This window comes from Anomaloglossus baeobatrachus, chromosome 4, assembly GCF_048569485.1.
Source record: "Anomaloglossus baeobatrachus isolate aAnoBae1 chromosome 4, aAnoBae1.hap1, whole genome shotgun sequence".
Classification (NCBI taxonomy): Eukaryota; Metazoa; Chordata; class Amphibia; order Anura; family Aromobatidae; genus Anomaloglossus; species Anomaloglossus baeobatrachus.
The window spans coordinates 506,792,524-506,807,678 of NC_134356.1; the positions used below are offsets into that span (position 1 = coordinate 506,792,524).

The 15,155-nt window shown below is 40.9% G+C and overlaps 1 protein-coding gene across 1 annotated transcript in view; it reads left to right on the forward strand.

Annotated features, from left to right (window-relative positions):
- The window catches only part of HDC (histidine decarboxylase), a 33,227-nt gene extending 18,984 nt beyond the window's left edge, over positions 1-14,243 (forward strand). Inside the window, exons 9-12 of the mRNA XM_075342767.1 lie at positions 1,482-1,572; positions 6,372-6,470; positions 9,994-10,095; positions 12,555-14,243. Coding sequence (XP_075198882.1) covers positions 1,482-1,572; positions 6,372-6,470; positions 9,994-10,095; positions 12,555-13,253 — 991 coding nt within the window. The 3' untranslated portion in view covers positions 13,254-14,243. The remainder of the gene's footprint in view (positions 1-1,481; positions 1,573-6,371; positions 6,471-9,993; positions 10,096-12,554) is intronic.
- The last annotated feature ends 912 nt before the right edge of the window (positions 14,244-15,155 follow it).

Genomic DNA, 15,155 nt, shown 5'->3' on the forward strand with positions numbered 1-15,155 from the left:
CCACTACTAGGACAACACCTTCTGATCCAAGAGTTGTCCTAGGTAAAATAAAAAAAAGCTTTTACTCACATCTACGGCTGTCACTATTCCAGTGGTGTCAGGCCTCGCAGTGCCGGGGCTCACATGACGTTGTAACGTCACTCAAGCCGGTATCCAATCCTTTAGAATGTAAGCCCGCAAGGGCAGGGTCCTCTTCCCTCTGTACTAGTCTGTCTATTGTAACTTGTATATGTATTCTGTATGTAACCCCTTCTCATGTACAGCACCATGGAATCAATGGTCCTCTATAAATAAATATTAATAATAATAATAATAATAATAATACGCGCTGGCTTCTTTCTCCACGCCTTCAGACAAATGAGTTAATCAACAGGAAGCTGGTGCTCACTTCCTGTTGTTTGCTCCTGTGTCCAAAGGTGGGAAGACAGAAGCCGGGGATGATTTGACTTGGGGCACAAACGTCACGTGAAGCCCAGCATGGCAAGGCCCAACACCACTGGAACAGTGCCAGCTGTGGATGTGATTATAGGCTATTTTATTTTACCTTGGGAAAACATGTGGAATCAGAATGTGTTGTCCTAGTAGTGGACAACCCCTTTAAGGGTTTGTTCACACTCTGTCTTTTCGCCATGTTTTCTTCCTGAGAATTTTTGCTATGGAGAATAACTCAATGTTTTTACAGTACTAGCAAAGTGAATGAGATTTCTGAAATTTCATACATATGTTGCTTATTTTTTTCATTGTGGATTTGAACCTTCAAAGTATTTTTTTCAGTTCTGCAGCATGTGAATTCTTTCAGTGTTTTTGTAGCATTTTTCACCCAATCAAATGAATGGAAAAAAGGCAGGTAAAAAAGAATGAAAAATGCATGTAAAAACGAGTCTAAAACATAAGTTTATGCCGTGTTTTCCCTGCCAACACTCCGATTTTGCAATAAAAAAAACTCTGCTGCAAATATGCAATGTGTACCTTTTGGTATACACATATACGTAGATAAATAGCCATATTCTTAAATTCTGAAGATTGAGATTGTGCTACAATAAAGAATGACTGTGCTGAGAATCCATTGACTGGGTAGTAGCCTATCCTCTGTATCCACCGTATTCAGAAAGCAGTGTGGATAGGAGGCTCCTGTTCAAGGCAATTAAGTTTCAATACAGACTGATTTCTGTGCGTCATTTTGCCTTTTTTTATCCACAAATAGCAATAGATCTGAACTGAGAGAACAAGGAAGATACTTAGCAAATAAGTAAACTAACAATTAAAAAATGCTGTAAATATCACTGCACATTTGTGGGCTCCTCAGAAGTTTTATTAGTAATGTGAATATGTCCTTATGGGAGGTTTACGATTGTATGAGGATTGCACATCATGTAATGATTTTATAGACAGCAAGGACTGAAGAATACAAAACCTCGCAGTTGTAGGGCGCCTCAAGGTACAAGAATGTGGGATGATATCATTGCTTTATTTTCCTGTAGGGTAAAAGACAAATACAAGCTGCAGCAAACATTCAGTGTCGATCCCATCTACCTCCGGCACGCCAACACTGGAGCGGCAACCGATTTTATGGTAAACCTTTATACAGCCACAGTGATCAGAACAATGTGCAATATCTACTTTCAGCTTTGTCAGAATAATTTATACCATTATTACAGGGGAAGTTCCTGCTGGATGAACAAGATATTCTACTTTTACTTTGCTAGTGTTGAAGGGCTTTAATTACACTTTCTCCAGATATTAGTAATAAAGGTATTTGGTTGAAGGGAATGAGTATACTGTATGGAATAAGTATACTGTATATAAAAAGATTAGAGAAATTCTTAACGTGAACCCATCATATGGAATCAATGGGCAGCATATCGGAGAGGAGCAGAGTGATATATATAGATTTGAGAAAAGATTTGTATAACTTGTGGCTTATTCATTTAGGTTCTCACTCACTTTGCATTTATTGGAAATAAGTGTTCTAGTAATGCTCATTTCATGATAATCTTGTAGTCTTAAGGTTGCTGTTCATCTGATGAACTAGCAAGTAGCTGGGGTGAAATTATCTTTTTTTGATTGCACAAAAGACTACTTTCTGTAAACAGGACATATGCGGCTGAGAATATGGATTCACACGATGGTATGGCAACTGATGCGAGTACATCGGATACAATATGCTAATGACCGTCGGCACCCGCACTGCTGCCAGTGTGAGCAAAGTATCATGTGACTGACCCGATCCTGCAGTTGCAGAGGAAAGGGAAGTTTAATCTCCCCATCTCCTCCATTGTCAGCTGATGTGATTATCACACTGCACTCTGATATCATCAGAGTACAGTCAGAGTGCAGTTCGATGTTTCACTTGCACCCATAGACTTGTATGGGTGCGGGTTACACTGCTCAATCTGACCCACGCAGCATGCTGGAACTTTTCGCTCATCCGGAATCTGAAGGAGGAAAAAGCTGACCATCTGCTCTCCCTCATTGAACAACATGGGTCCAAGTGCAATGCGAAATTTTCTGGCATTGCATTCATCCGATTCATACGCTCGTGTGAGCGTGCCCTTATAGATTGTTCACCATCTGAAGGGTCTAGCTGTCTAAACAAACTATTAAATGACTGTTGACTAGCAAACAAGTAGTTGATCAGTGGTCACTTAGGGTATGTGCGCACGTTGCTTTTTACCTGCTTTTTTGCTGCTTTTTCTTCTGCGCTGTTTAATGCCAAAATGGATGTGTTCTTCTATTCAAGCAAAGTCTATGGGAATTTGGGTTTCTTGTTCACACTATGTTGTTCAAAATGCTGCCTTTTTGTGGCAGAACTTTGGTCAAAAACTCAGCTTTGCAGTGCAAAACCCAAATGGCAAAAACAATTGACATGTTGCTTCTTTGAAAAGCTGAGTTTTTGACCAAAGTTCTGCCACAAAAAGGCAGCATTTTGAACAACATAGTGTGAACAAGAAACCCAAATTCCCATAGACTTTGCTTGAATAGAAGAACACATCCATTTTGGCATTAAACAGCGCAGAAGAAAAAGCAGCAAAAAAGCAGGTAAAAAGCAGGTAAAAAGCAACATGCGCACATACCCTTAATCCAGTAGTTAGCTGATGTAAGCGTACCTTTAGGCCACGTTCACACGTTAAGTATTTGTTGAGTTTTTACCTCAGTATTTGTAGCCAAAACCAGGAGTGGTTAAACAAATGTACAAGTGGTGCTCATGTTTCTATTATACTTTCCTCTGATTGTCTCACTCCTGGTTTTGGCTACAAACACTGAGGTAAAAAACTCCCCAAATACTCAATGTTGTTCACATTGAGTATTTGGGGTGTTTTTTTTACCTCAGTATTTGCCTTAGGTTACGTCCATACAATGAGATATTGAAGAGTGTGTTTTTTACATGCTTTTTTATCTGCCTTTTTGTCTCTTGTTTGTGTGCCATGCTTTAAATAAAGCTGCTTTGTTTTTGATATATCCTGGTATTCGACTTTGACTTTATTGATACAGTCATGTGTGGATTACATGTGTTTTTCACATGCAAATTTCCTACATCTAATTCAATTCTATGTGGTAAATCTGCACATAAAACTCAGCGTACCCGCAAGAGACATTGAGATGTTGTGAATTTAAAACCACACCTCTTTTTGGACTGTTTGGCTAAGGCTATGTGCACACATTGCATCTCTGTGGTGACCACAAAGATGCACTTTTTGGTCCCAAAAAAACGATATCCCAGCATGCATCCCTGCATTTTTTTTTACAGCATTTTTGCCCAGTGCATTTTTTTTTAAGTCAAATCTATTCACTGGAAGGGCTCAAAAACGCTGGAAAAACGCAAAAAGAATTGATATGCTGCATCTTTGTGGTCACCACAGAGACGCAGCCAAATAAAGCTGCAGCGTGCGCACAGCAAGAATGAAATCTCAGACTTTGCTGGGGAAGGAAATAAAGGCGCATAAACGCGGCAAAAAATGCAATGTGTGCACATAGCCTTAGTTCCCATGATAACCTTTTGGTGAGACTTTGACGCTACATATTTTCAATGAAGCAAAAACGCAGCATTTTACGGTTCCAGTAAAATGAATGGGATTTATAGAACTGTCATGCCCTCTGTGGTTCTTTTTTACTTAGTGTAACCTGACTTGTGGTGGCTGTTTCAAATCCGCAACATATCAATTTATCTTGTGTGTACACTGCGTTTTATATTTTCACCATTGACTTGCATTAGATGTGGAAAATCTAATGTAAAAAGCACACAAAAATACAATGAAAAAAACACAAGTAACCTAATTAAAATAATAGGTTCAGCAATTCATCAAAAACTTACCAATAGGTCATTGTGGGAACATAGCCTATAAGATGCTGTTTTTTGCACACCAAAAACTCATCATAGGAAGTTAACCTTAGAAGCCCAGTGTGTGTTACTAATCAGTGATTAGCAGCCTTCCCTGTATAAATGAGTATAAACGAAAAGCTATGATTTAGATTCATCTGTATGTAAAATGTATACACACAAATTATGATCATGTAATGTATATAGCGGAAAAAGAAGTATTCCTTCCTACGGTACATGTCAAAGCTCCCTAAGTCAACCATAATAATACCCATGGTGGATTAAGAATAGATCCACAAATAAAGGAACAAAAATAAGGATAACAATAAAAATAGATTTTATTGATAAATATTAAAACTATAAAAAAGAGAGAATGTATAGAGACCGCATATGGGGGATTGTGCAGCATACAGGGCAAACATAGATCAAAACTACTAAAATTGAAAATAACATAAATGGAATAGTTATCATCTAATACTATAAAAGTCAGTATAGGTGTTAAAATATTTCATATATCAGTATAATAATAATAAATCACTACACTGCTTAAACAGTAAATTAACCTGTGCCTGTACAAAATATTAGAAGATATACCGTAATTACAGCAGCAACTAAAGCGGGCTTTACACACAGCAACATCGCTAGCGATGTCACTGGTGAAAGCACCCTCCCCGTCGTTTGTGCGTCACGGGCAAATCGCTGCCCGTGGCGCACAAAATCGTTAGGAACCGTCACACGGACTGACCTGCCTAGCGACGTCCTTGTGGCCGGAGAACCGCCTCCTTTCTAAGGGGGCGGTTCGTTCGGCATCACAGCAGCGTCACTAAGCGGAAACCCAATAGAAGCGGAGGGGTGGAGATGAGCGGCCGTAACATCCCGCCCACCTCCTTCCTTCTTCATTGCCGGCGGCCACAGGTAAGCTGTAGTATCGTTCCCGAGGTGTCACACGCAGCGATGTGTGCTGCCTCGGGAACGACGAACGACCTGCGTCCTCAACAATCACCGATTTTTTAAAAATGAATGACGTGTCAACGATCAACGATAAGGTGAGTATTTTTGATCGTTAACGGCCGTTCGTTGGTGTCACATGCAACGACGTCGCTAACGATGCCGGATGTGCGTCAAGGAATCCGTGACCCCGGCGATATATCGTTAGATACGTCGTTGCATGTGACGGGGCCTTTAGGCATTTATTTGGCTTAGATCTGTGCTTTTACACTCTGTTCCTTGCGCATTAGGCTTTTATGCCATACATCTTAATGAAGCTTATTCGCTTCTACATTAACAAGGAATAGGGATATTGAAACTTGGTTCATTATACTGCAGTGCCATCTTGTGGACATAATTTAGAACACAGGTTGATTCTATTTTTGGGATTTTTTGACATAAGCACCAGTCACTTTATCTATATGTATCCATCATACACTTGTACTTAAATTATATAATTCATTTTGGATGGTATTTAGACTTAGTTGCTGCTGTATTTATATCTTCTAATATTTTGTACAGGCACAGGTTAATTAACTTAATTTACTGTTTACGTTTGTATTATGTATTGCTATGGGTATTAGTAGTACTTTGTCCATTTTTTGTTGAGATATAAAATTACAACTGGCCTTATTGGCCACGAAAAATAACACAAGTAGGCCCGGACTGACAGTCTGTCTCACTGAGGACTCAATATTAGCGGCACCTCCTTGCCCCTCTGAACGATGAGGATATCTAAAGGCCCCGTCACACCAGAGATAAATCTTTGGCAGATCTGTGGTTGCAGTGAAATCATGGACATATTGTTCCATTTGTACACAGCCACAACCCTGGCACTGATTGTCCACAATTTCACTGCAACCACAGATCTGCCGCAGATTTATCTCTGTGTGTGACAGGGCCTTTACCTATGCTCCAAGCACTTCTGGGTGTCTGGTGAGCAGAGGAAGAAATTCCAACTGAGTGTTTATTATTGCTGATGTCTGAAGGTAGGAATATGGTGAATTAATGACTATATCTGCATTGTATCAGCTCATCAGCTTATTTTCCATATTTATGATTGCAGCACTGGCAAATTCCACTTAGTCGTCGCTTCAGATCCCTAAAACTTTGGTTTGTAATCCGATCATTTGGAATTAAAAATCTTCAAGCACATATCAGACATGTAAGTACATCCCAGCTTTTCACATCAAGTGGTAATTAACATCCGGTCCCTTTTATTTCTTAGGCATCATTAAGGCCTGGGCTAGACTGTGACTTATTGTAGCACTGCTGATTGATTTTGACTATTTTGCTTCATTTTGCAGTCCAAAGCATTGCCTGGAGTTGTATGTAATTGGGAGGATTGCAGCTGCTATTAAAGAGACTGTCAGCACAGAATGACTGTTCAAACCAAGTGCAGGCGCTCGGGGCACCATGGTGTGACCAAACTTTTATGGGCACTATCCCAACTGCTTGTTTTCCATTTATCTCTACCCAAACATTTGTGTGACCGCTCTGGCAGAAATAGATGGAAAAGAAGCTGGTGGGAAGGTGCAGGTAAATGATTGGCCACGCCATGATGCACCGAGCGTCTGTACTTGGTTTTAACAGTCATTTAATTTTCCATTTTTTCCACATACATGGTCTATCTATATCAGATTCCCATTATAGTGTATGTGGCTATTAAAAAATGGAGACATGTCCATTTTTGATCTGACTGACGGTTGAAACTCACGCAATCAAATCAATGGTTCCATAGAAAAATCACACAGCATGCAGATGCCACCCATGGTTTTTGTTTGTGGTTAACAGAATATTGGAATTTTTTTTTGAAAAAACAGATGCTAGACTGATGGTAAAATGGACAGGTACCAAAAATTGATCAACATCGGATCCAGCTCACTGATGAATAATTGTCCATTTTTCTCTCCTATGCATAAAATTTGGTCTAAATGGTATGAATGAGGCAGAGCTGACACTTGATTGGTGGCGATGATAAGGCCGGTCTGCCTGGCGTAACATTGCTACTGCTGTAGAATTTCTCAGTTTTGATTGCAGTATAAGACAGAATATTGTTCGAAGGATATAAAAAAATTGGAATATGGCTATGTTCATATGATGCTTTATCCGCTCATTAGTGTCTCCATCAGGGCTTACTGTATGTGTAAAGCCCTGAGAAACGGGATTTGAATATTTACGCTGATGAGGCCATTGACTTTAATGATGCAGATGTAGTCACTATGTGCTTTGCTGGACATACCGTACTTTTCGGCAGTATATGCCTATTTGAGGCAGGCACCAAAGTGTAGCTCACAATGTTTTATCGCCTGCCACAACCTAGTCGGATACAGCTGAAAAAGATGTCCGACACAGTGACTGCATCTGCATCATTAAAGTCAATTCAGTCATTGCAGCACAAACGTCTAAATACCATTTTTCAGGGCTTCATACTTAAAGAGAACCTGTCACCAATTTTTTCACATATAAATTGCAGCCACCACCAGTGAGCTCTTATATACAGCATTCTATAGAATACTGTGTATAAGTGCCCAACCCAATGTGCATAACAAAAAAAGATATTTTATTATACTCACCTGTGGGGTGGTCCAGTCCTATGGATTTTGCTGGTCTTAAGTCGGCGCCTCCACTCTTCTTGCGATCAGATGACGCACCATCTATACTGTATCCTTCATTGAGTTCCTGCGCATGCGCACTTCTCTCTGTCCTGCCAAGGGCAGAGCAAGGTACTTTAACCTTTCCCGCGCCTGTGCATTACAGTACTTTGCTCTGCTCTCAGCAGTGCAGATCAAACTGTGCATGTGCAGGAGCACAATGGCGGACTCTGTGAGGATGACGTAGGACACATCATGCACACATAGCTGGGAAGGAGGACGGTGATGGAAGGAAGAAAGGACGCACCAAACCAATACCAGCAACACCCTTCAGATCAGACCGCCTCACAGGTGATTTTTATGTTATACAGAGCGGCCTGGAATCTGATATACATTATTCTGCAATGCTCTAAATAAGGGGTCACTGGTGGTGGCCGCAGCTTATAAGGGACAAATCTGGTGAGAGGTTCCCTTTAAGTCCTAATGGAGCCACTAACAAGTGGATAAAACGTGATGTGAACCTAGCTTAATGCCTCATTCAGACATCAGTGATTTTTTTTTTTTTTTACAAAAAAATGGTCTGCGTGTCATCATTGTTATGGATCCAATTTTTATAAGTATTTGGTCAGTTTATACTATCGGTGTTTCATCAGTATTTATGAAAAAAAAAAAAAATAAACTGCAAAGCCTCTCCTTTATAATGTTAATCACACACTGCACCTAATGCCATCCGTGTGCTGGCCGTAATTTTCAAAGAACCATAAATGTCTAGTGGTGATCAAAAATGGACATAATTTCATGATTTATTGTAGACACATGATCTGCAAAAAAAAAACCCACGAACATATGAACAGCTCCATAGATTATAATGGATATGTGTTCTATTGTTAAAAATATTTGACATGTTTAATTTTATTTTATTATTTTTCCATTTCTGTCAACCACTATAATATTCCATTTGCAACCATAGTCATAATGCAGTATCTGTATGTTTTTAGTGTCACTGGACCGTTCTGTTCATTAAAGGGAACCTGTCAGCAGAAATTTCGCAATAAACCTAAAAGATTCCCCCTCTGCGGCTCCTGGGCTGCATTCTAGAAAGGTTCCTGTTGCTATTGTGCCCCCTTTGAGACCTAAATAAATACTTTATAAAGTCTTACCTTTTTGTATGCAAATCTTTTTTTATGGTCACTGGAGCGGGCTGTCTTGCGTCCGTTATTCACCTCCTGCCGCTTTACGCCGTCCCCCATTGCTCATTTCCATACATGAGTACGCCGCCCAGTGATCCCGAGGTCTCGCGCATACCCAGTGGCACTATCGCGGGACAGCACTGTGTAAAGCGTGACCGCTGGTGAGGTGATTTGCGGAGGCGCGAGATTATGGGTGGCGCTGTGATTGTCATCAGCAGCGTCATCCAAGTACCCACCCATAATCTCGCGCCTGCGGTAATAGGTGACTTGGGTTCATATGGCCAGCGCTTGCGCATAACGGTGGAGGCAGAGGGAAAAGCGCGGGCACGAGATTATGGGCGGGTACTTGGATGACGCTGCTGATGACAATCACAGCGCCGCCCATAATCTCGCGCCTGCGCAATCATCTCACCAGCGGTCACGTTTTACACAGTGCTGTCCCGCAATAGTGCCACTGGGCATGCGCGAGACCTTGGGAGCACTGGGCAGTGTCCTCATGTTTGGAAATGAGTAATGGGGGACGGCGTAAAGCGGCAGGAAGCGAACAACGGACGCAAGACAGCCCGCTCCAGTGACCATAAAAAAACATTTGCATACAAAAAGGTAAGACTTTATAAAGTATTTATTTAGGTCTCAAAGGGGGCACAATAGCAACAGGAACCTTTCTAGAATGCAGCCCAGGAGCTGTAGAGGGGGAATCTTTTAGGTTTATTGCGAAATTTCTGCTGACAGGTTCCCTTTAAATTCTGAAAGACACCAGTAGATGGTGGTAGAAACATTGTGCTTTTGAAACATTTGTTACTTGATTTCACACAAAGTTTCAGCATCATTTCATTATGTGGAAAAGCCAATAAAAATATATCTTCATAAAATATGCTGCCATGTGTTTCATTTATTCTTTCAGGGCACAGACTTGGCCAAGTATTTTGAGTCATTCGTTAAAGCCGACCAGCTCTTTGAGGTTCCTGCAAAGAGACACCTTGGGCTTGTTGTCTTCCGGCTAAAGGTAACCTAATGTCTGGTGGCATTTACTTTCTGCTACACATTTTGGAAAAGTTATCTTTTACTTTGTTGCGATTAATCTCATTTGATATATAAATTGGAAATAAATGCCAGATACGTTTACTGGTTAAAAGAAAGTTGTATAATTGGAGACCAATTGGGGAATATTCACATTAATTTTCACTGGTCCTGCCGCAGTGATCCTAAACTCGTGTGCATATCCAAGTACCATTTAATGTACCCAGGACCCCACACTGGTAAAACTTTTGGGCCCCCTTGAAATTCCACCCAGGCTCCACTTCAGCACCACCTCCACCCCTCAAATTTTCCACACTCTCACCGCCATTCATGTGTATGTGTGTTTCCCACACTTTCCCATGTATAATATGCCCCACACACTGGCCCTCTGTATAATACACCCACACACAATGCCCCTGTGTATAATATCCCCCACACACTTATCCCCTGTATAATATACCCCCACATACACTGCTCCTCTGTATAATATCCCCCCACACACACACACACACACTGATTCTCTATATAATATCCCCCCACACACACTGCTCTTCTGTATAATATCACACACACACACTGCTCCTCTGTATAATATCCCCACATTCACACTGCTCCTCTGCATATCCCCACACACACACACACACACACACACACTGCCACCCTGTATACTATCCGCACACACAAACTGCCCCTCTTTAAATTATCCCTCAAGTACGCTGCCACTTTGTATACTATCCCCCACACAAGCTGCCCCTCTTTATATATATATATATATATATATATATATATATATATTATATACACACACCAGGAGGGGCCCCGGATGGAGACATATATGTAAGAAGGAGGACATATATACCAGGAAGGGGACAAAAGCCAGGATGGGGACATATATACCAAAATGTGTCCAGGAGGGAGATATATATATATATATATATATATATATATATACCAGGAGGGGCCTAGGAAGGGGACATATACAAAAGGGAGTACATATATACCAGGAGAGGGACAAAAATCAGGAAGGGACATTATACTAGAATGTGCCCAGGAGGGGGATATATATACACAAGGAGGAGCCCTGGAAAGGGACATATATAAAAGAAGGAGGACATGTATACCAGGAAGGGGACAAAAACCAGGATTGGGACATATATACCAGAATGTGGCCAGGATGGGGATATACATAGCAGGAGGGGCCTAGGATGGGATATATACCAAGATGGGGACAAGTAAACCAAGATGGGGACATATATACCAGGAGGGTCCCAGGATGCGGACATATATACCAGGAGGAGGACATATATGCTAGGAAGAGAACAATAAACCAGGATGGGGACACACATACCAGGGTGGACCCAGGATGGAGACATATATATCAGAACGAGGACATATATACCAGGAAGGGGACATATATACCAGGAGGACATGTATACCAGGAGGATATTATACAGAGGGACAATGTGTGTGTGTGTATGCGTGTGTGTATATAATATATATCCCTCCTGGGCCCATTCTGGTATAATCTCCCCAACCTGGTTTTTGTCCCCTTCCTGGTATATATGTCATCCTTCTTGTTTATATCCCCTTCCTGGGCCTCTCCTCTGCCGCAAAAAGAATGTTTTGTGGGCATCCTTTCTGAGCCGCGATGCATTTCATCTGGATGTGCACGTTCTGACGCACATGCAGCTGAAGCAAGGTAGGGACTGGGCCCCCCCACCACCTCCGGTAATCTTCAGCTCATGGAGCACCTACCTGTCCATGCCAGATGCCATGTGCTCACCACCTCCGCGTCGCCCGCAGTAGTGTGATGAGGTCACAGAGTGATGACCTCATCACGTTGCTCCACACTGCTCTGCTCCACTCACCTTGCTTCCGGCCACATGGCTAATTTGCATGCGAAGGGCTTCGCATGCAATTTAGCCATGTGTGCAATGGCTGAAGCAAAACTGTCGGGCCCCTCTGCTGCAGCTGTGACTTGGGCCCAGTGAAGAGGGGGCCCCGGCCCAGGGCTTAATAAAGCTAAGTAATTACTCCAGGCCCCATGCACCAGTCATGATTGTAAAGTCCTGATGGCGGCCCTCAATGTACCCTAAATGATCTATCTTATCAAAGAGAACAAAGAAAATTTCACATGACCGCTTATACGTTCTCTCTTTCTTATGTCCGGTAGTAGAGTTCCACACCTACTAAATCTATAGGGAATCTATAATCAAAAAATGATCTATTGTTTAAATCAGGTGTTTGTATTATACTAATTTATTTTTTACTTTCTGGCAATATTTTTAGTTCCATATCACAATCTTTATTAAAAAAAATAAAAAATTAAATCTTGCAAGTTTCACATTCGCCAGTTGGGTTTTTTTAGAGTTAATTTTACAAGACAAAATATATTTGCCATCACTCAGGATTTCATAATACTTTCATACTTTTTCCAAAACTTAGGGTCCAAACATCCTGACGGAACAAGTACTGGCAGAATTGACCAGATCTGGGAACATGTTTCTGGTTCCAGCCACTATCCATGACAAGTTTATCATCCGTTTTACAGTCACTTCTCAGTTCACCACAAGGGAAGACATCCAACGTGATTGGCATCTTATCAGGGAAGCTGCAATAAATGTCAGTAATCTGCACTATAGCTCCATATCCAATGACGGCAATAAATTACTGAGCCCTCAAACCATGGAAGATGAGGACGAAGGAGACAACTTCCAAAGAATCACCGTACAACCCAAACATGCAGATTTCAGCCCTAAAGATTGGGTTGAGCAGATTACTGAAAATGACTTGGATCCCTTTGATGACTGTTTCCCTGAGAATGTGCCTGTGTCTAGCAAACATAGAGCAGTTTCATCTATATGCCGATACTGGTCTTCCCAAGACAAGAAAAAGAGTGTTCGTTCTCTTAGTTGTAATAGTGTTCCTGCACATAATAGGGAAACAATTGTGGAAAAGATGGTGCCTCAGTTTGAACTTCAGAAAGATGGCAGCATACACTCCAAGCTCCCAGGAAAGGTTATGATTTTAGAGAAAAATGCCTTCCGAAAATTAATCAAGTTTTACAGTGTGCCCAGTCTCCCAGAAATCAGCATCCAGTGCGGGCTAAAACTGCCCTGTTGCCCACTCCAAGCACTGGTGTGATATGCTCATTATCTACACAGCAGCCACATTGTTTGGGTTGACCCAATACTAAATTAATACTATAGGAACTAGAGATGTCCCCATTAGTGATGGGCGAGCAGCGCTAATATGCTCGGGTGCTCGTTACTCGATTTGAGCTGGTCAGACACTCGGATGAGCTTGACATGACTAAGGAGCATTATGGAAAGTCAATGATTGGCCTGTTCGAGTCTCCGCCCACGTAAAGCCAGCCATAAACAGAGCACTTTCGGTGGGAGAGAGGGCAGGTTTTTTTTTTCGTTTTTAGATTTGTTACACCACGTCTGAGAACATTGTTCTATCCCCTGGGAGAGCCATTCAGAGGCTGTGAATAGCTCTCCTTGGGGTGCCTGCACACATCATGGAGTGAAGAAAGCTCGTGCGTTGTAGTAGTTTCACGGATAAAATATCCGAGCACCCGCGATACTTGGCTGAGCTCCGTGAGTACCCAAGCACCCGATGCCTTATTGAGTAATGAGCATTGCTGAGCTCCGTGAGTACCCAAGCACTCTAATACCCAATTGGGTAACGAGCAGTGCCGAGCACATTCGCCCATCACTAGTCACCATGTGGCTATTAACCCAGGTGCCTCAGCTGTGAGGGATCCGACTTCACACATCACTTGTTCCCCGTGTAGGGTATATTTTAGCTTGAATTGGAATATGTCAAATTTTTGGGAAAAGAACATTGTGGTAAATTATAGAAAATTGCACATTTCATAAGCAACAATAATAACTGCATATGCAATCTATCGTCTCAGGTGAGACAGTATATAATCTAGGTATTGATATTTCTATATTTAATAATGGCAGATTATCATTATTAAGAGTTCATGGTTATCCGAGCCTGGCTCACCAAGAATTAATAGATAAAGAACAGAACTATCAATCATAGCATATATTATTTCAATTTACTCAGATCTATATTTTTAGTTCATATTTAAAAAAACAGATTAAATACTTATATTTCCAAATGTGACTGAAAATAAACACTTTCAATGATGGAAGTCTAATTCTACTTTCTTTGTTTCATTTTTTATTTATTTTACTAATAGGTTGCCTTAGATTGTTTCTAACAGGTGTCTAATTCTGTAGGATCCAATGTGTCTATTCACAAAGCCTTCTTCACATATCCGTGTTTCTGGTATGTGTGTTTTTATAGCGCCAACATATTCTGCAGCACTTTACAATCAGTTGGGGCCTTTAACAGACAAAAACAAAACTAAAAGTAGCGCATAGTTCAGCAGCTACAGGAGGAGTGAGGTCTCAGCTCACAAGCTAAGGCTATGACCGCACTTTGCGTTATCCTACTTGCAGGTATAAACGCACGTTTTTGCCTGAATTGATTTTGCCAAAGTTGCCTTTTCCAGAAATTTAGCGCTAAAAACGCATGCATATTTACCGCGTTTTAGATGCGTTTTCAGCGCTATTTATATGCTTTTTCCCTTGCGTTTTGACAGATGCGTTTTGAACATCAAGACACTGGTAAATAAAGTTTACACAGTCAAACAGAATGAAAAAAGAGAAAAAAACCCCAATACATATGTATTTTGTGAATTAATAAAGAAAAAGTTATATTTCATGAAATTATAGCGGTTTTATAATATTTAATGCTAAAATAACAATAGAATCATAATTTTCTTTAATTTAATTGTCGGACTATGTGTGTGTGTAAAGGGACATATTAATCCATTATTTTAATGTTAGAAAAGCATGCATTTTTGAAGTTAAAAACACACTATTTCTGCAGCTAAAAAGCAGGTAAAACGCAGGAATTTTGATGTTTGTTGCTTTTTGATACTTCTCATTGACTTCAATGTTAGTAAAACGCAGCAGAAATGGCAAAAACAATTGACATGCTGCTTCTTTGAACGCATGTTTTTTG